General features: G+C 59.1%; 1 protein-coding gene across 2 annotated transcripts; it reads right to left on the bottom strand.

Annotated features, from left to right (window-relative positions):
* Positions 1 to 5,562: 5,562 nt before the first annotated feature.
* KLF15 (KLF transcription factor 15) lies at positions 5,563 to 21,382 on the bottom strand. 2 transcript variants are annotated; one of them, XM_044754652.2, is made up of 3 exons: positions 19,893 to 21,382; positions 13,982 to 15,076; positions 5,563 to 6,663 (listed from the first exon to the last, which is right to left on the bottom strand). In XM_044754652.2, the coding sequence occupies exons 2-3, from the start codon at positions 15,049 to 15,051 to the stop codon at positions 6,495 to 6,497; spliced, it is 1,239 nt and encodes a 412-aa protein (XP_044610587.1). In that variant the 5' UTR covers positions 15,052 to 15,076; positions 19,893 to 21,382; the 3' UTR covers positions 5,563 to 6,494. The 2 variants fall into 2 exon arrangements, with proteins under 2 accessions (XP_044610587.1, XP_044610586.1); XM_044754651.2 differs by lacking the exon at positions 19,893 to 21,382 and adding an exon at positions 19,376 to 19,549.
* Positions 21,383 to 25,677: the final 4,295 nt, after the last annotated feature.

The raw sequence follows: 25,677 nt of genomic DNA on the forward strand, positions 1-25,677 counted from the left end.
CCACACCCACTTTGTGGTGGGACCAGACAGATGGCTTCATTTCTCTTTCCAGCTGAGCCCTCTGGGGACAGCTGTTCAACCAGTTACCAATTTGCTCAACAGAAATGGTGTCTAGCCTCATTTCTTCATTTTGTGCATGAGACAAAGACTTTTCAGGGAAGGGAGAAATATAAAACAGGATATCAAGAAACGTGACTGGGGGCCAGCCCGGCGGTGTAATGATTAGGTTCACACACTCCGCTTCGGTGGCCCTAGGTTCGTAGTTTCGGATCCCAGGCACAGACCTACACACCGCTCATCAAGCCATGCTGTGGTGGCATCCCACATACAAATAGAGAAAGATTGGTGGAGATGTTAGCTCAGGGCCAATCTTCCTCACCAAAAAAGAAAGAAAGAAAGAAAGAAATGCGACTGGCCTAAATTGTTCTTTTAAAAGCCACAGACTTCCCTAGGAAAGAGGAGGATCCTGAGAGAAGCACTTCAAGCATTTGCGCAACTTCTAGTCTGTTTGTATAACCTGGGGCTTTATAGCCAGACTGGTATTATTTTATTACTTGCACACTGTAAACCCGTCTAAAACCCATTTGCAGCTATTTAGACTCATTTCTACATAAATGCATTTCCACTGTTGTAGTGAGATATTTGCAGCTGTGACCACCCTGGTTTTGAGCTAGGTCTTCCTTCTGCTCATCTCCCGTTCAGCCGGCTCACACCTCTGACACAATCTTCTGATGAGCGCTGTGGCGGCCCCTCCTCACTAGCACCAGCAGCCAGCCCAAGCTGAGCCTGAGGGCATGTCTTTCAATAGCTCAGCTCAGGGTTGAGGCCAGTCCACAGAACCAGAGCTTGGGAATAGGCAGGGCTGCCCCAGCTGATCTCGGGGAACAGCCCTGGGCCAGCCTGGGATCTCTCTCAGAAGTGGATGCCCGTGTGTCCTCGCACCCCCAGGGCTCCAGAGTTAGAGCAGATGCACCAACATGGGGAAGGACCAACATGGGTTGGAAGGTTACTTAGTCTCGGGGTCTAGCCCTCCCTCTGCGAGGGGCTCCTTCTTGCGAGGCCCCCAGGTGTCCCTGCCTGACCCCACAAGTCATGACCTGAGTCTGAGCTTCCGAGTCTTTATCTCAGACGCCTTCCTCTGGCCGGACGCCCTTCTCTGCTTTGTGCATTTTTCTCCTTTCCCCTCATTACTCGTTGTTGCCCCTTGCCCATCAGGCAACAGGTCTGCTGTTTCAGATACGCTTACTCCATCTTCACACAGCCTGGGCAGATTAGTGGGGTCGCACTGGTTTCACAGACAAGGACCCTGAGGTTCAGAGAGGTCAACGGGGCTCACATGGCCTCAATTCCAACTGCCTCTGAGACCCACCCACTATGCTCTCCTGCCTTCCACGGATGGGACCTTCTTCCAGTCCTCCACTTACATTATGTACATGGTTATAAATATAGATTATAGCATTTAGTCATGTATTATATCCTTGTATCATAATTATATTACCATATTGTTATATATTAGTATATGTGTTAATGTATTAGTATATGTTATATATTCGTAGATTACATATTACGTACTAGTGTGTTATGTGTTGTGATCAGTATGTTACATGTGTTTATAGTGTGTTATACATGCTACACATTAGTATGTTACACGTCGTGCATTTGTAGATTACATGTTATATATGAGTGTTATATATGTATTTGTAGATGACGTGTATGAGTGTGTTATGTATGTTGATTCGTGGATGGCATGTGCTGAGTGTGTTATGTATGTTATGATTCGTGGATGGCATGTGCTGTGTATGAGTGTGTTATGTATGTTGTATATTTGTAGATGGCATGTGCTGTGTATGAGTGTGTTATGTATGTTGTGTATTTGTAGATGGCATGTGCTGTGTATGAGTGTGTTAGGTATGTTGTGTATTCGTAGATGGAATGGGTTGTGTGTGAGTATTTATGTTGCTTGTTCTGGAGTCTGATCCAGAACCCCCAGCGCCCCGCTATTGGTTTTGCATTTTCTGCCCTCCATACCAATCCACCTCGTTGTCATCCTTCCCCCCCTACTAGGTTCTGGAAGACTGCGGTAGGCTTGTCCTCCAGGGCAGCATTCGGAAGCCCACTTCCCCTCCCTGCTGTCTCTAGGCAGACATTAATTCTGCCTGTGCCATTTTTGTCCCTTGGCGATGTCCCCTCATCCCCTCCATCCCTCTCCGCAACCCCTCTTGTTGCTCTTCTGTTTCGGCCAGGGCTCCCTTGTGGCCTCCCAGGAGCCAGGATGACTTTTCAGCTGTGGCAGATAGAAGGACACTCTGAGATGCCCTCTGGTCCTGCAGTGGATGGAGGAGGTGTGCGCTCTCCTCCAGTCTCCTCAGGGCTGCCCCTGCGCCTCCATCTGAAGTCTAACAGCCCACGTGTTTGTTTTCATCTTTGCCTATCCTCCAACAAAGTAAGGTCCGTTCAGACACAGAGAGGACTGACTGGCTCCCATGCTCAGTGCCCTTATGTGACATTCAAAGCCCCTTGTCACGTGGACAGCGCGCAGGTTAACCCACCCGCTCCAGCTGTCTCTCCCGGTACCCTCGGACCAAGCCTTTGATACACATCGGGCCTTTGAACTGATGGAGCATAAGAAAAGCTGCAATTCCGGAGAAGCCCTGACCTGGGGCCTCTCTGCTTCTGCCTCGGCCCCTACGGCACGCCTAGAGACCCCAGCCCCATTCAGGAGTAGACACTGGTGACTATGATGCTTTGCTTTGTCTGTCTGAGTCAGGATTCTGTCATTTGCAGCCTTGGCGTGTCGACCAGAGTATCTTAGCCCCTTTATTCCCACAGCATTTCCCTTCATGATACCCTGATGCCCTTGGTCACCTTACCATTGGTCCCATCCCTGTCAGTGACACCCATTCTGAGAATGTGGACAAGGCCATGGGTGAGCTGAACCCACCAGGCCCTGCCAAGACAAACCGGTGCTGTGCAGACGCCGATGTGCTGGGTCTTGGAGGGGAATGCCTGCTGCGTGCACAGCGCCAGGCTCGGCGCCGGGAAGCCCCCCTCCACTCCTTCTCCCGGAATAGAGCGCCGGGTCTCAGCCGTGCCCATAACCTCCAGGTGAAGACACATCCTCCAGCTTTCCTTGCAGCAGATGAGGCCATGCTATGAGGTTCTGGCCAACGGAAGGCAAGTGGATGCCCACGCAGTGAGGGAGCAGACACACAGCCCCTCGCCTGCTTTCCATGGGCTGGCCCAGCTCCCTCGGGCGTGGAGGTTGACGAGGGAAAGGAGGCTGGGTGCCCCATGCTGGAGCCGCCGTAGCAGCCTGGACTGCTTACTTTCAGACTGCTCAAACAGAGAAAAATACAGCCCTCCCTGTCTAAGCCAGTGCTGGGGGCTTCCTTGTTATAGCAGCCTACCCATGCTCTGCCTGGCGCTGTGCTCAGGAAATGGCACTGCCCCATGGGCCTTGGGGGCGGGGTATTGGCCAGGCGGTTGTTACGGCTGTATTTCTGCTCTGCCATCTTCCAGATTCCCTCCCTGTTAGAGACAATTGTGGGTACATGGGCTTACGTCTCCATCTGCTTTCTTAGCTCACAGACCAAGACTAACACCCCTCTCTCAGCCACAGAAGTCCCGAAGGGTGACAAAGGTGGTGGCATGGGGGTCTCCCAAGGGCAGGAGACAAGCCAGGCGCCTCAATAGAACTCTTGCTGCTTGCAAGGGTCCCACTGAGGTGGCGCTGGCAGTGGCTTCAGCAGCAGAATGGAGGCCCTGTGTCCCCACGCTCTCCAGGTGGCTGAGAGACAGCCACACCCAGGAAAGAGTCCTTGCTGTTGTTCCAAGTCACACGCACTGTCTCACTTACCATTCACCACCGTGCTGCCCCCGGGGACTTTCATGTCCATTCTGCAGGGGGAAAAAGCTGACATCCAGAGAGGTTTAAGAAACTCGCCCACAGGGGTGGAGCGAGGATCAAGGGGAGTCATCGGCACTGCACGTCCCTCGCTCCGCGCCCCGCTCACTCGGCTGTGCTGCCCACCCAGGGCAGGTGCAGGACAAGGAGCCAATACCCACACCAGGCGAGGGGTCTGGAAGCTCTGAATGAGCATGACAACGATGCCACCCTGCATGTGGCCAACCTGCCTTGGCCGGGCAGGAGGCCAGCCCAGCAGTGCCGCCTCAGAAGAAGTAGGTGGTTGGGACACACAGAGATGAGGGGAGCGATGTCCTGGGCCGGGCCTGACAGGAGGCTCCCATGCTCACAAGCTTACTCCTCCTCCAGTGAGGCCTCCCGTTTGCCAGGTCCCTCTTGTCTGGGCTGCGCTGCTCGTTTGTGGCTGAGGAGAGGCTAGGTCAGCACGCTTGGGATCAACACCTCCCTTCCCCAGAGCCGGTCTGGCCACAGCAGGCGTGTCCAGTCAGGGGCCAAGGGCAGAGGTCACAGGCTGAGCCCCTTCCCCAGGAGCAGGGCCCGTCAGGAGGGGGTGTCCATTCTCCAATTCCTCACGCTGTGAGCTGGGTGCACATGAGAGCCCCATGTCAGCCAGCCCCCACCGGACAGGACAGACAGCTCTAGAGGACAGTTCCCAAGTCACAGGGAACAAGGGCCTTTGCCACAGAGATGTGCGATGTCTCTCACCCCTCCCCGGCTTACACATCTCTCTGGTGGAACTCCGTGGGTGACTCACCACCTGCCTCCAGGGTGGCGCCCCTGAGAAACACCTGACCGACTCGCGTCAGGTTCCGGCAGGCAGGGCCGCCTCTGGAAGGCCCTCCTCTCTCACCTCACGTGGTTGGGACTGGGGGGAGCCTTGTCGCTGTGGCTGCCAAGTCCAGCCTCCCTGCCCAACCTTGGCCACCCCGTTGAGCCCCCTGGCTAGCTCATGGCCTCTCCTTGCTCACCGGTCCCCACTGCCCCCAGCTCCCAGCCCACTGGGGACATATGGATGGGTCGGGACCTCCACTGTGCAAGGCGAGATGGAGATCCAAGCATCTGGGGGAGTTCGGGAGGACTTGTGTCCCCTGAGCTCAGAGCAGCCTAACTCCCTACACTGGCGTCTCCAAGTCTCGCCTCCGCCGAGTCAAGACTCCTAATCCACTCACAGTCGCCCCCGCAAGTGGGAAATAACGTGCCATTTCCTAGGGGGAGTCCACGGGCGGAAATGGTCTGCTCTCCCAGCATGCAGTGCATGCACAATAGATGCTTGACGGACTACACAGAGGGCAGGAAGTGCCGAGTGAGGGCTCCAACAGGAAATGGGAGAAGTGACCCCGCAGCGGCTCCCCATAAACGACACTGGCAGATGTGGTTTGTGTGGAGATGTGTTGGATGCAGTTTGTGGAGAGAGGAGAGGGAGCCCTCCGCAACACTGGAATGAGCAGAACCCCAGGGGCCGGCTGTGTGGGCACCCTGCACCACCGGGCCAGGGGTTGGACCCCAAAGGGGCCTTTGTACCCCTCTGGGTACAAACCGAGGTCCATGGGCACTGCAAATGCAGACACAGACACACAGCCTAGAATGACTTCCATTTCCTGGCAGAGCAAAGAAAACAGCACAACGAAAGCCACAAAGTTAGTGAGTTTTTTCTTTTTATTGGCAAAGTAAATATATTTTTATGAAGGACCAAAGAAAATATACATAATTGTAACATATGTACACCAGCTTTATAGATTTTTAATTTCAAATTTACACAAATGTTGGTATGTTATTAAAAGATATTTTATGTCGATGTACCTATGTACAGTTTATTTACATACATTCATAGGATGCGAAACAGACCTGTCAGAACGAGCGAGTTCATTTGAGATTAATTTCTAGACAAATAAGGAATGGTTTCTAAGCCAGGCCTGGGAGGCTCGACCTAGGTCTTCTGCACGCAGCCAACCTGCTCCCCTCTCCTCCCGAAGCGACCCCGGAGTCTGGGGTCTGGATTTGTCTGGAAATAGGATGGAGGACGGGCTGAGCCGCACTGTGCACACGCTCTGGGGCCGGCCTGCCTCTGTCGTCTGCCCAGCACATTTAACTCAAGCACATGCACTGCCAGCCCCCCAAAGACAGGGCTTTTCCCCCCAATTCTGCACCCACCTGGAGGCCAGGTCCTGCACTCCCCGAGCACCCAGCGTACCTCTGGCAGTCAGGCAGCGCGAGGCACCCGGACAAGCTCCCCTCCCACCCCCCCAGCGCGCCCTGGACTTTCGGCCTGCTTCCCTCTTCCCAGCACGGCTCCCTAGGACCTGACAACCAAAATGCACCTTTCTTCTTCCCGAGCAATAAAGTGCTGGCCCAGGCGGGGCGCGGGGGCAGAGCCGGGCCGCAGCAGCCGCCGCGGGAAGGCACGAAGGCGGGAGGCGGCAGGCGCGGCGCGCGGGGCTCCCCGGCGCGGCGGGGGCTCGGCCGGCCCCGGGCGGGCGCCCTCCTGCTGCAGAAGGCGGCGTGGGCCCCCGGCCCGCCGTCCGAGGGAGGCGAATAAATTATTGCTGCGAACTACCGGGCGGGGCGGCGCTCAGTTGAGGGCGCGCCCGGCGCGGCCGGCCCGCGGGAAGCGGTGCACCTTCACGTGCTTGGAGAGGTGGTCGCTCCGCGCGAACTTCTTCTCGCACACGGGACACTGGTAGGGCTTCACGCCCGAGTGCGAGCGCCGGTGCCGCGACAGCTCGTCCGAGCGGGAGAACCTGCGGGACACGGCGGTCAGCGGGCGTCTGCGGGCTCCGCTGGCAGCGGCCGTCCCACCGCCCCGCGCCCGCGCCCGCGCCCCGCCGGCTCGGCGAGGACTGGGGACGATGGTGCCGCCCCGCGCGCTGCGCAGGACCTGCGGCGGGCGCCCCGGGCGCGCGGGCTCCCCCGAGACCAGGCCTCGGCGCCTCCGCGAAGGTCTGCCCGGGGAGCCCGTCCAGAGGGGAAACTGAGGACCCGAAGAGGCGTCTCTCTCCCCAGCACTGCAGGGAGGTCGCGGCTCCATTACAGCAGAGGCACACGCCTCAGGCTGAGCCCACCGCACTCCTGGACCCTGCTTTCCTGAAAGCCGGCCCAGGAAGATGTCCTCAAACAAAACTGAACCCCTGCGAGCTACTGCTAAGAGTTCCCATGGTTCCCGGACTCTTCCTTTCTCGGCCTTGGCCAAAGTGCTCCCGCAGCCCTGGGGCCACTGGGAAGGAGCAGCTGATAAAGGGAGAGGTAAGGACCAGAGCTGGGCCACGGGCTCAGACTGCTGTCACTGACTTCAGAGATCTGAGGCACTCCCCACCCCATGACCCTGGTCCTGGCAGTGAGACCCCGCTCCTCTCACATACAGACTCCTCTGTGCTCCACCTACATTGCCCTGTCCTTAGTCCCTCCTGCCACAGGACATTTGCACATACTGTTCCTTCTATCTAGAATGCTCTTTTCTCTTCTCCTTGCTCCCTTGGAGCTCTGCTCAAATGTCACTTCCTCAGGAAAGCCCCCCAGGACAACATCCTACTCCAGGCTCCTGCAGCACTATGCACCTGCTCTTTCCTGGCCCCTGCCTCTGTTGTTGCAATTTTAAATTAGTTTTCAACTTTTTGATGAATGTCAGTCTGTGCCACTAGAAAATCTGCTCCATGAGGAAAGACGCATCTGTTTCCTGTGGTCCACCCCCCCACAACCAGCCCAGTGCCTGGTGCATGGCAGGTGCCCAGTAAGTGCATTTACACAAAACAGTGGGCACAGCTAGCACCCACAGGAGGAGCTGCCACAGGGGCAGTCTTCTCAAGTCCACGTGCACACACACACATGCACCGGTACATACATGCCACACATGCCACACATGTGCCCATCACAAACATGGTGCGCTGCACAGACATGTGCATGCACTCACATGTATGTGCACATAAATGAACACGCACAGGCACAGAGTATCAGGCTCAACAGCCCCATTCCTGGACCTGGGGCCACAGCAAGAGGTAGGTTAGGGGGTGCCCCGGAACAGGTAGCTGATGGGGAGGGGCTGGTGGCCCATGTCTGGCCTGACCCTGTGGGTAGAGGTCTTGACCCCATAGCCCACAGAGGAGCAGGAGGTCCCAGCAGAACAAGCGCCGCGGGAGGCTCAGATGGGCGCAGGAGGGCCTGAGCCCCAGATGCGGAGCCTGGCCTGCAGGTGGAGAGGACAGTGCCTCAGCCTGGCTCGGCCGCCCCTGGCGCCCATGCCCTGCCATCAGAGAGCAGCCAGGTCCCGGCGCTGGGAGGCTGGTGCTGCACCTCACACCCCAGAGCATCGACTGGGCTGCCACAGAGCAGGGCTCTCCGCCTATCTGTGGAATAAAAGCAGCCCAGCTGGCCCGTCGGCCAGATGAGGAAACAGGCTCTGTGATGAGGGCCTGGTCCAGAGTCACCGGCAAGGCAGAGCAGCCGGGGTCAGAGCCAAGGGTGCCCTGCCCACACTGGTGACCGCAGAGGGCCTGGCTTCCTCCACAGAGCCTGGCTGGGCAGCGTGTGTCACTGGTGTTGGTGAGGAAGTGACGTCAGTGTACCTGGACCCGTGCTCCCAGGCCAGGGCCCCCACCCTCAGCAGGAGTGAGCACACAGCTCCTGAGCAGGTGGGCCTGCCCGGGGCAGGGGCAAGCAGAAAGCTGCAGAAACAATGCCACCAGTAATACCCGAGTCCTCCCAGGATCCAGACACCGGGGTCACCTGGCACTTCGTGGCCAGGGAGCCAGAATCAGCCCCATCAGACTGACTAGACCAGAGCAAGGGCTCAAAGAGGCCAAGGGGCTGGCCAGGTCACACAGCAGCGAGACGGCAGGATCAGCCCAGGCCCCCACCCCACCGGGAGCCCCGAGTGGTCCTGAGCAAACCCGAGAACCAGCCTGCTTCAGCCGCCTCACGCACCCAGGGGAGACCAGGGATTCCCACCAGCCTTCCAGAACTTGTCTCAGAGGCCAGAGGTGGTGACACAGGGCCACAGAGGCCCTCTCGTCACAGGGGCACCCTGAGAAGGACCGCACCAAGGGAGAGCCAGGCCTGAGAACAAGCTGTCCGCACCCACCCCTCCACCACAGGGTCTCGTCACCTGAGAGGTCCGTGCCCAGGAACTGAGCCCTCAGGGGACCCCGACCTCACATCCTCACCCACACCCTCCTGAAGAGCAGCCACCGAAGAGGCCTGGGGACCACAGGGGAGCGGGGGCCGGGTGGCAAAGATGCAGCCCTGCAGCCTGAGCTCTGTCACCTGCTGACTCAGCGACCTGGACAAGTCACCAAGCTCTCTGAGCCTCAGTTTCCCCATGTGGAGACAGGGAGAATAAGAAATCTACCTCAGAGGACTGTGAGGATCATAAGAAGCAACGAGCATTTAGAGCAGTGTCTGGCACGTGGCACCCATTCAACAACTGAGAACTTACTGCCTGCAAGAGTGTGGCACGGGACCGTCCCCGGGGAGGCCCTGGAGCTGGGAGCCTGCACCACGATCCGTGTTGCCGGGGTACAGGACATGGAAGCACTGGGTACGGGGGACTCTCCTGGGACCCTGTGGCATCTGCACCAACCCTGGCACACACAGCACCATGGGGTGAAGGCACTCCTTCCATCAGCCAGAAAGCCATTATCGTAAATAGTCAAGTGACAAGGACTGCAATGGGCATGACACCCCCTAGAGTTGTGCAGTACCCAACCTGTCCAACAACACTTGGGGCTTCTGCCCACGATGAGGATGGAGTCAGAGAACGCCTCGTCAAATAGGGGCAGCAGTGACAAGGGGCCAAGAGGGCAGGCCAGCAGCCGGACCACTGGGTTTGAATCCTGTCCCTGCCTCCTCCTGGCTCTGTGGCCTCAGACCTGCAACTCCGCTTTTCTGGGCCTCCTGTGTCCACTGTGGATGACAACAGTACCTGCCACAGAGGCTGCAGAAAGTTATTAATATTCATATTAGCCATGGCAGGAGGGGGTTCTTTCTGGACGGAATGGCTTGGCCATTCTGGAACAGGACGTTCTGCTGCCGGGGACAAAGGAGGCCTGTGTCTGAGAGTGATGCAAGGAAACTTCTAGGAAGGCAGGCAAGCAGCCACTTCCCAGACAGTTCGATGGGACAAAGTCTGGCCTCAGCCCGTCAAGGTGCCAGGACGTCACAACAGGGGAAGAGACAAGGAGTACTGGGGTCAGGACCAAAAGCAGGAGGAAGTGGGCTTGGCTCCCTGGGCATGTGGTGACCTCGGGGACATCCTTCATTACGCAGAGGGGCACAGGGTAGGGCACAGGATACAGCACCAGGGCCAGCACTGGCCCGGGAGGAGGAAGAGCACACTAGTCACCAAGGCTTCCAGGAAGAAGAGAGACGCCCTCTGGAGTGGGGAGCCTCCTGTATGGGGAGGCAGCGAGCGTGTCAGGCGCCGCCCCACAGACCAGGCCCGGCCACAGGTGGAGATGGAGGTCCTCCCAACACTCAGGCAGGCCACCCCCACTGGAAGCGTGCAGAGGGGGCCGCAGAGAGGTCCTGAGTTCAGGGGTGTGTGTGGGGGGCAGACAGCCTGGGTTGAATTCCTGGCTCTGCCACTTATCAGCTGTGTAATCAGAGAGAACTTACTTGACTGCTCTGTGCCTCCATTTCCTCCTCTGTAAAATGGGTACAACATCCCGGCACCTACCGTGGACTCACAAGGACTGGAACTGAGTCCTCTGCAGGGTGCCCCGAGCTGCCCCCAGCAGCTGTGAGAAGCGGCTGGCACCGGTGCTGCTGTTGTCAGCTCTTCTCCCTAGCCCATATGCATAGCACCTGACAGAGCTGACGGCCTCGTGGGGACAAGAACTTTCTAGGCCTCAGTTTCCCCTCTGTAAAATGCAGATTGGTGCCCACACTTGATGGGTTGTTGTGAGTACTCCACAAGCTTTTGCACGTGACGTGCGCAGAACACAGCCGAGACCACCCAAGACCAAGCACAGCAGCTGTGGTGGGGAGGGCCGCAGACACAGGGCACCGAGGGGAGGCTGGCAAGCAGACCATGCAGGTCTGTGGCCAGAACGAGAAGTCTGGATGGGAATTTAAGTGGACCAAAGTGCACCTAAAGGCTCCAGCAGCCTTAGGAAGTAGCAAATCCCCCATGGCAGGAGGGATGCAGCAAGGGGGGCAAGTGGGGAGAATTCCAGCTCTGAGAACCTCGGAGCAGTGCGCAGCATGCAGCAAGCCGGCAGCCACAGGAGTGTCATAGTCACTGTCCTGCTTCCCCGTCCTGTCCAGACTGAGCTGCCCCAATGCCCGGCCCAGCTCACACGGAGCTATAAGAGCTCCCTCCAGTTTCTGGCCCTTGGTTCAAGGCTATGGCCACATTTAAGCGACACACATGTCATATGTACATCTCCAGGGGCTCAGGACCCCTAAAGGCCAACCGAGGGCTCCCTCATCCTCAGAGAAACAGCCTTCCCAAGAGGCAGGCGCCCCCAGCTCCCAGTCAGACAGTGCCTCTGCCACAGGTGACACCATAAAGGCCAGACCCCACTCGAGGGGAACTTGGGAGAACCTGGGGAGGCCCTATGGAAGCCCTAAGAGTGGCTGACGGCAGCAACAGCTCCTGGGTTGGCTCCACAGTGACCTCACCCTGCCTTCCCCTGTCAAGTGGGTCCTTGGCAAGAAGACCAGTGCCAGAGCTCAGACAGTGGCAGAGATGAATCCTCTCCACAAATCCCACTCTTGCTTGCACACCTCCTGCCATGAGGAACTCACTACCTCCAGAGGTCACTGTGTCGGAGACTGAGATCTGCCTCCCTAAGATACACTCTGGGCTAAGGGTCCCATCTGTTTTCTGGGACAGCCAGGAAGAAAGCAGGTCCTCTCCTCCTGGGGCAGTGGGCCAAGTGGGTAGCCTTGACCAAGGACCACATCCTCCCTGTGGCCCCATCCAGCCTCACCCTGATTGGAGGGGCCACTTGCCAACTGTCAGCAGTGGCCAGGGGACTGCGCCCAGGAAGGTGAGCCCATCACAAGAGCCAGAGCTGTGTTCTGCCGAGCAGGCTGCCCAATCTCTCACAGACCTGCCCCCGAAAAGGAGAATGCAGCCAAGAGGAGCCGCCGTGAGTCTGGGATGCCTCTGAGATGGGGTACTGCCTGCATGGGGCGGGCAGGACAGCTTCCAGGTCCCTTCTCAGACTCTGACCTTCCACGAGAGCGACAATAATCAGCGAAAAGGGGGCACTGCTGGGCACCCCTGCAGGCCTGGCCCCGGGAGGGATGGGGAGAGGAGCAGGCCCTCCACTTTACAGATGAGGAAACTGAGGCTTGGCCAGGGGGACCGCCCCGAGAGCACACAGCAAGTTGGAGGCAGACGAGGGCTGGGGCTCCTGACCACTGCCGCCAGCTGCCCCCCACCCAAGGTGTCACCATGCCCCTCCCTTCTGCCTCTCCGGCCCCATGTCTCTCGCCTGCCCCCCAAGCTGTGACCACCCACCAATGCACACCTGCCGCCACGTCAGGCCTCATGAGCTGCCCTGCAAGTGCGCAGGTCACCCAGGGGCCCACTCGGCAAACTGTGGCACGAGCCCCAGAGAGGCGGGCGGCCCGGCTCTGACAGCCAGCGCTGTGTGGCTGGAGCAGCAGCTCTTACAAGGCCTCCAGATCTGATGGACGCCGTCAGGGCAGGGACGTGGCGGGGTAAGTGACACCCGCACTCAGGCAAGGCCACTCTAACCCAGGACGCTGTGTGGACAAGTCCCTTCTCTGGCCATGGAAAGGGGCCGTCAAAGGTTAGACTGGTCACATCTAACCTCCCAGGAACAGCTCCCATCTGTGCCCCAGCCTCAGCCAGCCAGGACGCCAGCAGCCAGCACCTCCCGCCTGGGGCCAACTCTCACGAGCTCTCAGATGAGTCTGGTCAAGAAACAAAAGCTGTAAAGTGCTCCCCAGGTGCCAATCCACCGGCACGTCCACACACAGGGAGCACAGACACACACAACACGATGTGTGCAGACACGTATGGTGACACAGCACACAGAGACAAACGAAGAAAGCAAGATGCATACACGTGTGCACACATAACTAGACACCCACGTGCAAGGTCCGGTCCTGCTCACAGACGAGCTGCTACATGGCTCTCTCACACACACTCACATATACAGATGGGGAACGTGCCAGGAGCACATGCCACCCTCCCAGGCAGGCCAGATTCCTGCGGAGTGGGCATCCTAAACTTGGGGGAGCCAGGTGGGCAGGCACCCCCGAGCAGGCGAGTCCCGACCTGCTGCGGAGATTCAGGAAGAGCTGGACATGCCCTCCCGAAGAAGAGGCTAAGCGGCACCTGGGGGTCCCGGGATGGGGGGGTCCACAGGGGCTCCATCCAGCTCTGCTGCCCCTGGGCTGAGTGACCCGGGCAAGGCCCCGCCCTCTGAGAGCTGGTTTCCCCCGCTGTGCCAGAGTGGAGAGCCTGGAAACATGCCTCCCCCGCTGGGTCTGCACGCAGCCAGGCCCTCGCTCTCGGTTGGCCTCTGCGGCTTCCCAAACACACCTCCAGGCCCCCATGGGGAGCCCAGCCCGTGTGCCCAAGGACGTCTACAGTAAAAGCTGGTCCCTCTGGCTGGGGAAGCAGCCTTTCGCAGGATGTGACTTCTCTGATCTGACCCCTGGGTTCAAATCCCACTTACAAAGTGGTGTGACCTTGGGCAAGTGACATGGCCGGTGTGAACCTGTTTGCTCAGCTGTAAGCAGGAGTCGGTGGCACTTACCCTTGGGGTCGCCGAGCGGTGTGGAGGGGAAGGGCATGCAGTTGCGGTGTGTCCCTCAGCCACCCGTCCCTGCTCTGAGAGCCCTCTGTGTAGCATGGCCTCGCCTGGCCACTAGGGACCAGAGACGAGCTGGGTTCTGGCTTTAGTGCTCAGGAGGGACAAGGAGACCTGTGGGCAGCCGCGCCGCTCAGGCCCTGGCCCCCACTCACCCCTCCCTTTCCTAAGCAGCCTTATCTAATGGTGGAGAACCTGGCCTTGGCCGCACACCCAGGGTGGCAGAGGCCAGCGGGCCTCGCTGGCTGCCCGGCCCGTCACCCGTCATACTGACCTCCAGCCGCAGCCCGGCCAGGTGCAGGCGAAGGGCTTCTCGCCCGTGTGCCGGCGCAGATGGGCCTTGAGGTGGCTGCTTTTGGTGTACATCTTGCTGCAGCCGGGGAAAGTACATTTGTGCATTTTGATGAGTTCTGCTGCCGGGTTCTTAGGGAACTTCTGGCCCATGAGGAGGCCAGCAGGGCCGGGCCCCAGGGCTCCCGACCCAATAGGCTTGGCAGCAATGGGCACGGGGGCGATGCGCACGAACTTGGAGGGTAGGTTCAAGTTGGAGGAGGGCGCCACCTGGGGCACGAGTGCGAAGGTCTGCCCCTGGATGTTGACCAGGAACTGGGCCACCTTGACGCTCTCCGGGGCCTGCCCAGGGGAGGCGGGTTCTGTGCTCGACTCCTGCTTCACCTGCACAGGCTGGATCTGCAGCAGCACAGGGGTGGGGCCCTCAGGCGCCGGCCCCCCACCTGGGCCCTGGCTGCCACCTGCACTGGCGCCACCTGATGGGGCAGCACAACGCTCTCTCCCGCCAGACCCAGGATGGAGGTGGCTCCTGTGTGGCCCAGCCGAGAGCTGGCCGCAGGCCTCCAAGTCCTTGCTGTTGCTCTCTGGGGCCTCCTTGACCCCCAGCTCCATGTTCTCCTCCAGAAACTCTTCGATCTCCTCCAGGGTGGGCTGAAAGGGCCTCGGGACGTCATCGGGATCACCCACAGGAAACTCAGAGAAGCAGAAATGTTCCCCCTTCACAGATGCCGGTGCCCTCCGCCAGGCCCCCCAGGCCATGGGGCCACTGCTGGCCTTGATGCCACCACCACCACCCAGCGTGGCCTGGGACAGCAGGAAGTCCAAGATGCTGTCCTGGCCTTCCAGGCCTGGGCCACCGCTGTAGCAGGAGCAGAGGACTTGCGAGTCAGGGCTGGCACAGGAGCAGAGGCTGGAGGCGTCGCTGTCGTCCTCTGAGAGGGGTGAAGGCAGCATGTGGTACACCCGGCCACTGGCCAGCCTATTGCCCAGATAACCAACCGGGCATTTCAGTGCCGAGAATGTCTCATCCACTGGAAGCAAGTGGTCCACCATGCTGGCCTGGCCGTACCGGTGGCGGCTGTGGAGAGGAAAAAGGGAGGCCTGGTCAGGAGGACAGCGTGCTCACCTGCCGCCTCGTGGGCCTGTTTCTCTCCCTCCACTGCCTGCCCACAGCCTCCCATTGCCAAACGCCTGGATCCTGCCTCCATCCCGTCCCCAAGGAGAACGCTGCCACAGTGTTTTCCGAAATTGCACCACCTGTTTGCAAAAGCGCCCTCTCCAAGCCTGTTGCACAACCCAGGGCACTTTCGCTCCGAACAGATTTTCCAGAATGATTCTGGGAAAGCTCACGAACGTGTCTGTGAACGAGTGAGTGTGTGTGAGTGAGGAAGTAAGCATGCGTGGAGGCTCTCTGCACCCACAACAGCCGAAGTCGGGGCCCCTCCAGCTGAGCAGTCGCCGCGTCTCTGAGGACTCCTGACCTCAACTTCATTCCTGTTGAGTCCTGGGAGCAGGCAAGAGACGGGCCGTTTGCCCTCTGACCCCTGTGTTGTTAAGGCTTGGACAGGGCTGCCAGATTGAGCAAATAAAAATACAAGCCATCCAGTTAAATATGAATTTCGGATTTTAAAAAAGAAACAACTTTTAACAAAAGTATGTCCCAAACATTGGATGGGACATGCTTATACTAAAAAAGTGTTTTCTCTGAGATTCCAATTTAACCGGGCAGCCTATATTTCAATTTGGCAAGCTAAGTTTGTGGCAAAAAATTAGAAACCCACGGGCGCCTGCCCTCTCGCAGGCTCTGTTTCCCCAGAAAGGGGGGCAGCTCACCCACTGTCCAGGTCTCAGGCCCCTCCGTGCCTCAGCTGCCTCCTCTGTGAAATGGGAGACACAGGGACGGCGTGAACAAAAGACTCTCCCTGGTGCCCCAGTTCTGCACTGAGGCTTCAGCCCTGGGTGGACGGCCCCATGCAGCGGATATGACGCACATGCAGACGTGCGGCCAGCCAGCCCATGCACACGCACGGCTGCGACCTCCTTTGATTTCACAGCTACCTGGTGGGATTGGAGATAAGACCCCTGGGCCTGCACCTCCGGAGCACTCGCCACCTCAGGAAGGTCCAGCCACTCCTGCCTCCCCACTAGACCAGGCGTTCCATGAGGGCAGGCAGGGTTGCTAGGGCTCCGCTGTGTCCCCAACTCCCAGAGTGGCAGCTCGTGCCCAGGAGGGCCTCAGAGAATGTCAACAGAGACAAGAGGGGAGAGCTGTGTCCTCTGAAGGCCATGTTAGCTCCAGCGTCCAAGGAGAGTCAACAGTGTCCAGCTGTGACAAGGGCCATCTCTGTGGACCTTTGTCCCCGCCCAGTAACCACCGCAGGCTGTTTACTGAGGTTAGGAAAGGAGAACATCCTGCATTGGAAGCCAGAGACTCTGCTGCCAGGCGTCACCTCTGCGCCTGCCCCTACGCTCTGTCTCAAGGACCACTCTTGGGCCTGGCACCCAGCACCGCCCAATGGTCAACAGGCCCAGCCACAGGCAGAGCCCAGGGTCATCGTCAGCTATAACCCGGGCTGTAAACTTTGCTCCCCCCGCATTTCAGTTCCCTCATCTGTTCCCTGTCCCAGTGATCTCTAAGCCTTCCTGCTGTGAGGCGCCCCCTCTCTGACCTCAGCTCCCCACTCACCTGGGAAGCTCCTCTGAGCCCCAGAAATCAAGGCAAATGCCTCAGCAAGTCTGCATCTTGGGCAGTTCTGCCAGGATATTTGGCTCTTTGGTTTTAAATACTCAGCTAAGGATTTAACACTGCGAGTTTTAAAATACAAACTATTCACTAAATCGGGTGCTGAGAAGGTAGGAAAGTGCCAGGTAACTCATTGTGAGGGGCCATGAGGCTGGGCAGAGCCCACACTCAGCCCGGGACCTGCCCCACCTGTCACCCCCGCTCTGAGCAGGGGCTCTGCTGTTGCCTCTGCAACTTCTCAGCTGGCGACCTGGAGCAAGGGGCCCGCCTCTGCATCTGTGTCTTGGTCTGCGGGCGGGGATGCTGCCAACAGCACCTAGTTGCCAGGTTGTTCTGAGTCCAACGGGCTCTCACTGCAGGGGCTGACACACGTGCAGGCGCTGGTCAGCGCCAGCCGTGCCCGCAAGTGTGAACACATGGTCTCTCTGCCCCCTGCCTGACGCGAAGGGATCAGGGGGACTGCAGCCTCTCTGAAACCCCGGAGAGGCCAGGAGCCGCAGGGAGGGGCAGGCGGGGCCACGTCCTGCCTGCTTAAAATTCTTCCCCGAAATCTGATCACCAACTCAATATTCCAGGATGTTAACGAATTACTAACATTTTTAAGTGTGATGATGGCATTGTGGTTGGTACGCTCTTTTTAAAGGAGGCCTCCCCTTTCAGAGATATTACCTGATATACTCACGGATGAAATGATATAAAAAGAAAAGTGGGGCAAATAAGTTAGTACAGTACATTGAGCTGGGAGGAAACCTTCAACCGATTCCCAAGGAAGCGTGACCAGCCTCCTCCAGCAGCCCAGCGCCTGAGCCCTGCGCTCTCTCCAGACCTCACCTCCGCCTGCTCCACTCCACACTGGCTGTGCACCCAGATCACCAGCTTCGGGCCACTGCCCTGGCTTCCCTCTCTGGGCTCCCTCTCCCCGACTCCACTCCACGTGGAGGGTCTTATTTAAATCTCAGCTCAGAAGCCACTCCCCGTGGGGGCCTCCCCCGACCACCCTCTGTTACATCACCCCTTGTTAATTCTTCCTAGCAGTTGCCACAGTGGGAAACTATCTTGGTTATGTCTTTGTGTACTTTATTTTCTCTCTATCTCCCCACCAGAATACAAGTTGTTCTGACTGTTCAGTTCATCGCTGTATCCCAGAGTCTAAAGCAGGACCTGGCAGAATTTACAGACGGGCCCGCGGGTGGGGCGGACGAGAGAAGAAGTAAAACGGCCAGTCAGGCAGCAGGGTCTTAAAGCACGGCTAAGCAGCCTGGGCAGTGGCAGTGAGACCCCAGAAGGGGTCCTGGGACTGCCCGGGGCGCTGGCGTTAGAGAGAGGCGCGCCAGGGCGGGAGCAGCTCTGCCGCTGAACCACAGCAGCACGTGGCACGGCCGGAGGAGCGGGCTGCATGCAGGGGGAGGACTCGCTGTTCCGGGCACAGTCCCCGGACGGCGGCCGGACTCCGCCCCCTCCCCCCCACCCCTCCCTCCCCCCCGGCCGGGCCAGGCCTGCTGTTTATCCTCCCGGGGACACAGCGGCTAGAGGAACAACATGTAATTGATAACAAGCCGAGCGCCGGCCAAGGGCTTGCCATTGGGTCAGCGTGCAAAATCACGGGGGTGGCAGGCGGGGGCTGCCCTTCAAAATAAGAGTCTCCGCTCCGCGCGCCGCCCGCATGCCCCAAAGTCGCCGAGCCCCAGCGTCCTCGCACCTGTAGGACGGCGGGGGCTCTCCAAGAGCCAGGCCTTTGGGGATTTTGTCACCACCCGGAAATCGGGCGAGAAAACGGCCCTTCTGTATCCTGGGGGAACAGGGGTGGGGAGAGAGTTTCATGGGGAACACCACAGTGGGAAGGGAAGAGGGACTCGGACGGCCATGGCGGGCGGGGTGGCCTCTCCTCTGCCCCGCCGCCACCCCTCGGCCGTCGCTCCGCTAACGTTCAGTCGAGGGGGCCAGGGCACCGCGTGGGGGTCGGACTGAGAGACGTGGGAACAGTGCGGGTGTGCGCGCAGGGGTGTGAGTTCCTGTCGTGTGATTGTGCGTGTGCGGGGCGTGGTGCGCGGCGGCCGGGGGGCTGTGCGGGAGGGTGTCCGCGACGTCCCCGCGCGTGGACCGGCGTGGGCGCCCGCGCGTGTGTGCGGGAACGTGCGTGGGAAAGGAAGGCACGGGGAGCCCGCCCAGACCCTCGGCAGAGCCCTGGAGCGCTGCCCGCCGGGCACCATGCCCTCGGCCCGAGCCCCCTCCCCCGAGGCCGCCGCCACGGTGACCGACAGTAACCCCTCCGCACAGGCCCCTCTGCCCCGCTCCCGGCCCCGGGCCGGTGGGCGCGTCCGCCTGCCCGCCCCTCTCGCCAGACCCCGCCAGGCGCCCGCCATATGGGAGGGCCGGCCCGCAAGACGGACGCGGACACGCGGGCCGGGCGCGAGCCGGCGGCCCAGACCTGCGCGTGGAAGTGCCGATGGGCAACGGGGGTCACTGTCCCACGGGCTTGTCCGATCCCCGGCCCCGAGCGGGGGCTCACCCCACTCCTCCGACATCTCCTCGGACGCTCGTGCGGAGCCCGGCCAGCGCCCCCCCACGTCCCGGCCGGCCCTTGGGCGCCCGGGGCCGGGGCCGCACGGCGTCCGCCTCGCCGCGCCCTCCCACCTGGACTCGGAGCACGCCCGGCCGGCGGCCAGGCCCCGGCGGTCCTGCGGCCGGCTCTCGTCCGGCGGCGGCGCGGGCCGAGCCGGGTGCTGCGCTCGCTCGCTCGCTCGCCCGCGGGCCGGCGGGTCGCTGCGGCGCTGCCTCCCGGCTCACGTGACGCCGCGGGCGCCGCGAAGGCTCGCAGGAGGCTCGGCCCCGGGCGCGCGCCCCATTGGCCCGCGCCGCGCGTCACGCGCCCCGCCCCGCGGCCCCAGCTCCGCGCCGCCGCGCGCCCCGGCCCGAGCCCCGCGCCCAGCGCCGCCGGTCCGCTTCCGAGGCTCCGGCCCCAGCAGGGGCGTGAGACGGGGCTCGGGCCCGGCGGCAAGCCCTGCGATCGCCGCGAAGCGCGGTCCACGTGGGGCCGGCGCCGTGGGGCCGTCCTGGCCAGGGCTGCCCCACCCCCACGCCCACCCCCAGCCCCAGCGGCTTAGGGGCCGCCCTGTCTCCCATTGAGTGCCAGATAAAGTAGGGGACTTGCCTTGGGGAAATACGGTACTGTCGGAGAAATACGGTATGGTCTTTCCGCTGAGCAATCTCAGTGACCCTCGGGAAAGTGCGCGCTCGCTGTGCTGCCACCGCCGCCTCCCGACGGTCTTAGGAGATTTGCTGACCCCTGCCTCACGCCAATGACCCCCGTCTCTGGGGCATCTTCCTGAAGACTAAGCAGTACTTCTCAGTCTATGAAGGCCGTTCGCAGACTGCCGCGGTCCGCAATCCCGGAGGCGTTTGCGTCCGCTCAGAGATGGGAAGAGCGAGGCTCAGAGAGACTTTTGCCCAGAAGAAACACGTGAGCTGAGGGTGCCGTTGACCCTGCTGTGCCCTTTAACCCACACTCCTGTTGGGTCCTCCCCCAAGCATTTTACAGATGAAGAAACGAACTCTGAGAGGCCATGAGATCCTCCCGGGTCCCTCGTCCCTCCCGCCCTCCAGAGCAAGGAGGAGAGAGGAGGGGCTGAGGCAGAGTGGTCTGTCTGCCCCAGGGAAGGCATCCGGGACACGTGGGCAGAGAGCTTCGGCCACGGCGCTGCCATCCTTTGCCCTCCTGGCCTGGCAGGTGGCTGGCGTTTCCCGTGCTCCTCTCCAAGGGCACTGATGGAGCCAGAACTCAGGCAGGCCCCTTCCAGGCTTTCTGGAATGCTGTGCTCCAGGCGCCTAAGTCTGTGCCAGCACCTGCCCCGGGGTCCTGGGCCCTCCTGGTGCACCCAGTCACAGCCAGGGATGCAGCTCTGCTGCCACCAGGAGCCAACCGAGGAGACACGTTGAGGACAGGGATGACGATGAGGCTGTCTGTACACTGAACCCATGGCAGCCCTGGCTAGCATCTGCAGGACAGGTGGAATTCACCCGTTATAGAAGAGAGAGGTCTGGAGGGTTCTGTGACACACTGTCTTGTCTCTATGCGGGTGGGAGCTGGGCACATGCACAGAACTTCCCCGTCTACCCCACCTGCCATCGATCCTTCCTCCTTACACACTCCCAGCCCGGTGTCCCCCATACCCTGGGTGCAAAACCCTCCAGAGGTCAGAAGAAGCTTGGACACAAAAATACATCCTTAGCAGCTTCGGCGTGCAGCTGGTCAGAAACCGACGAACAGCCAAGAAGTTTCTGTCACAACCTGAGTCAAATCATGTCCCTTCTTGACTCGGAACATTCTAGAGGCTCCGACCTCAGCACAGCCTGCATGCCCTCCAGGATGTGACCTCACCCTGCACTCCGCTCCCCCTGCCTCACGTCGCTCTGAGCACACTGGCCTCCTCTGGGTTCAGCACAGTCCACCTCGGGGCTTTGTGCTGGCCATCCCACTATCTGGGGAAGCTCTTCCACCACAGGCCACGTGGCTCCCTCACCTCCTGCGTGCTGCCTTCTCAGGGAGCCCAGCCTCAGCCACGCAATCTGAAATGTCAACCCTCCCCTAATATTTCCTATTTCCCTGTCTTGCTTAACTGTTCCTGCTAACATGTGCTACACTTTACATGGTATTTTGTTTGCTCTTGTCTCCTCCACCAAAGCGGCGCTTTCCCTTCGTTCCCGTCATTTCCAGCACCAAGTTCACGGTCAGGGCTCAACTGGTGAATTAATGGATTTCTGAAAGATTTCATGCAAACAGGGTCAGCTTGAGAGAAATTAAAAAGGGCTAAGAAACATACCCCAAACAAGCAAAGGAGTTGGTCACTGGAGAAATTAGGAGAACAATTTTCCCAAAGGAGACCAAGAACCCCCCCCCCCCCAGCTGGTTTCCAGGCACTGCTCTGTACAGGGTGCCGCCTTCTGGTTCATTCTCCCCATGCGTCCAACAGCCTGGTGAACTCCATTCATCCTTCAGAAATCATCTTACACTTTACTTTCTCAGGGACGTAGTCCCGTTCCCACCTTATCTCCCACCTGCAGGCCCATCCTTCGTGGCATGGTGCCCAGAATACAGTAGGAGCTAAATAAATTTGCCAAGTGAACAAACAAATGAGTGAGTGGGGATACTGACCGTCTGCCTGGGCAGCCGGATACAGCATTTACACCAGGCCACATCTAGAGAGAAAACTCTCAACACAGTGGGGAGAATCTGTGGCTGGATTCCTTGCCAAGGAGATGAGAAAGCAGCCAGGCGGTGCTCTTCAAACAGAGATGGCAAAAAAAGAGAAATATTTCTCTTCACAGTGGTGAGAACCTCTAACATAGTTTCCCTCCAAATTAATTCCTTCCCTACTTCTACATCATTGTGCATAGAAAAGTCCTTAAAAGGAAATAAGCTATGTTGTTTGGCTATTTTATGACCTTGCCTGTAAAACCATTGGGGCCTGGTGTCTTTTGGGGTGTCGACCTGTCCTCGGCTTTAGGTTTCCCACATTTTACCAAGATGCATCTGACTCTAGGCTCTTGTCTCTTTTCTTATTCTTGCTTTCTGTGGGTGTATTCTTTTAATCTGAAAACCCAAGTCTTTCTTTGGTTCAGGGAAATTTTCTTCTATTATTTCTTCTCCTTTCCCCTGCGTGTCTGCGTGGTTTGCTCGGTCACCTGTCCAGGTCTTGGCTCAGATGCCACCCTGCAGTGCCTGCCTTCCTGCAGCGCCCCGTCTGAAACAGCACTTCCACCGCTCCCTGTTCCCTGGCCTCGATTCATTTTATTTCATGGTCCTGAATTCATATCCTTCATTTGTTTGTCTGCTTTATCACCTGCCTTTCCCACCAGCTGAAAGCTCCTTAAGAACATGGACTTGTATTCTTGCTTCGCTGCTGTATCCCCAGAACCTGGGGCACTCCAAAAATATCTGTTGAGTGAAAAAAGAGAGTCTACCCTCTCCTTCTACAACTTCTAATAGATTATAGTGAGTCTTAGAAGAATTTCCTAGAGGACTGGCCTTGTCCCACAGCACTGTGGTCAGTGATCTGGGCCTCGTCCGTGTCCCACACCCATGCCCACAATCCTCCCCCCAGCACCCGCGACCTCCAGCCCCGTTCAGTGGCTGGGTGGTCTGGACACAAAGGGACACCCTGAAGCCATCAAGCCCTATGACCTCTTGCAATGACTGACTTCTTCCCCCACCCCTTTCAGAGTGGTAAGCAACAAATCCCCCCCCTCAGCTTCCCGAGTTGAGCCTCAGGGCTCATTGGCCAGAGCCAGTCTCTTCCGACTGGCAAAGGGCTAGGACGCTGAGGAGACCCTACCCTGTGTGGGCTCAGGAAATGGTTTTGAGGTGGGAAAGGCCGTGGAGGTGGCCAGAGGCTGGGTAAAAAATACACTGCAGAGGGTTCCGCATCACAGATTTCCTTTCCCCATCAAGCAGGTCCCTGGAGTTTATGTGTCAGCAAGAGGCCAGTTTTGTCCCTTCTCCAGCTAACCCCCAGGCCCCAGGCCCCAGGCCCCTAGCCCTGGACACACACAGCTCTTAGGGACATCAGCCCAGGGCCCTGGGGGCATGACAGTTAGGAAGAAACCAGAGCAGAGCCTGAGTCCCCAGAGCCTGTCCTTCCAGCTCTGACTAGTGGCAGAGGCCCCAGGGACAGAGTGAGGCTTAACTCTGGGACGAGAGCTCCAGCTTCCCCTGCTTCGTAGCTGTGCACACCGGTGCAGCTCTGGGGATGCAGGGCCCCTCAGCCTCCCTCTCCCTTACCTCCACCGTGAATGGTGGTCTCTCTGGCACCTGCCTGGTTCACAGCCCCTCCCTGGCTGAGTCATCTTGGGCAAGTCAGTTTGCCTGTCAGGGCCTCAGTTTCCTCATCTAGCAAACAGGTGCCAAGACCCCTCTCCTCTTTGCCGCACAGGATCAAATACAGTAATGGATGGAAGAAGGCATCAGAAAGTACAAAGAGTGTACAACGAGAAGCTGTCATCACTCGTTTCAGTATTTATCAAGCGCTCCTTGTCACCCACCCTCCCCTGACCCAGTGCTGAGCAAGGCTGCAGAGTGGGGACCCCTGTACCCCACCCCAGGGGCAGCAGAGTGATGGCACTGCAGGGGGTAGCAAGAGCTCCAATGGGCCAGCCAAAAGCTCCACCTGGGGGAGGGAGTGACTTTGCCAAGAGTACACGTCCAGGCCCAGGGTAGGGCGGGCCTGGTTCTGCCGCACAGGGCATGTAGGGCCCAGAAAACACAAGAAGCCCGTGAAACGGTGGCCACATCGTGGATGGTACCAAGGCTGTGGAATTCTCTGTCCCCTACAGGTTCAAGCCCACTGGCAACTGGGCCATTCATTTGCATAATTCTTTTAAAACTAACACCTGCACATTGTTGTAACGTCCAAGCACTACAGAAAGGCACGAAAATAAAAACTAAATTCTGCCCAGCCCCCGTCCCCTCAGCGTTCCTACCCTGTTTTTGTATCCCTTCCTTTGTTCTAAAGAATATGCTTGTCCCTTCTGTGTGTAAAGGAAGCGTAGACCCCCACGCTGTGTGCTGGACATTCTCTGTTTGACCCTCAGACCACTCCTCACCTGCTCCATGCCCCAGCTCCTCTGCACAGACCGTGACGGGAGACATCGGGCTTCCCAGGGGCCTGGCCAGTGGGAGGCACTGGTGACAGACTGAGGATGTGAGGACGTGCAGCTCAGTGGGTTCCCTCCGGGTCACTGGCAGCTGGCTGTGTCCTCTAACCAACAGCCGCAGCTCCTATCAGGCAGCCTGGCAGAGCTGCCTGAGGCCCCTCGTCTTCTGCTCTTTGCCCCAGATGCCTCTGCCGTCCATGGCCCCTGTCCACAGGCCCATCTGAGGACCCCTCCAGCTCTTAGTTAATAATGGCAGGACACACATCACTTCACACTTGCACGCTGTATTTTGTCTTCACGACTCCCTGAGAAGTCAGCATTATAGATGAGGAAACGCTGCTCAGAGAGGAGGATGTCACCCTGAGGGCCATACGCAGGGGCCAATGACACAGTTACGGTGAGGCCCACACACGCTTGACCCCCGGACCCACACCAGCGCTGTCCTGGTGGGCTCCCGAGGCCTGGGTGAGGGGCTTTGAGTACAAGGCTGAGCCCACAGCAGGGCCCAAGGACACCAACAGCCGGGCTGCTGCCACAAATACCACAGGCAGGCAGCTTAAACAACAGACGCTTATTTCCTCACGGTTCCGGAGGCTGGAAGTCTGAGATCAAGGTGGCGGCAGGGTTGGCTCCTTCTGAGGATGGCCATCTTCTCCCTGTGTTGTCGCATGGTCCTCCCTCTGTGCGTGTCTATGTCCCAATCTCCTCTCCTTATAAGGAACCAGTCACACTGGACTGGGGCCCACCCTGGTGACCTCATCTACCTTGATCACCTCTTTAAAGGCCCCATCTCCAAATACAGTCACATTCTGAGGTCCTGGGGTTAGGACATCAACATGGGAATTTTGAGGGGACACAATGACATTGTAACTCCCTGGGGCACCCCAGCTCCGTCAACTGCACCCCCTCAGCCGCCTCACCCAGAGCCATGTGCAGCGACTCTCACCCCGTTATCTGTGGGACAGTCCACTGGTGGCCGTCCCACTGCATTGTCCTTGCTCCACCTCCTTCACCTTCCCACAGCCAACCAGGGATCTCCTGGCTGAGAGCTCCCGCAGCTCCCCGTGGCAGCAGACAACTCTCCATCTGCAGGACAGGAAGCTCTGCGAAGGCAGGGAGCCTGTCGGTCTTGGTCATCACAATATCCTACTGGCACCTAGAAGGTCCTGGATTAGCACGTGAGGAACACACGAATGACCCTTTGAGGGCGGGGCCGTTTCTCCGCCATCTCAGTGATCCCCGTGGCGCAGCTGTGGCGTGAGGGGTGGGACGAGTTCTAGAGTAGC

The sequence above is a fragment of the Equus asinus genome, chromosome 21, assembly GCF_041296235.1.
Source record: "Equus asinus isolate D_3611 breed Donkey chromosome 21, EquAss-T2T_v2, whole genome shotgun sequence".
Lineage (NCBI taxonomy): Eukaryota > Metazoa > Chordata > Mammalia > Perissodactyla > Equidae > Equus > Equus asinus.

Bases quoted from the DNA above. Each gene is read 5' to 3' on its own strand.
- KLF15 (XM_044754652.2), bottom strand. From the start codon at position 15,051: ATGGTGGACCACTTGCTTCCAGTGGATGAGACATTCTCGGCACTGAAA. The intron at 6,664-13,981 runs GTCAGTATGACG...CGTGTCCCGCAG, and splicing joins TGGCCGGGCTGCGGCTGGAG to GTTCTCCCGCTCGGACGAGC.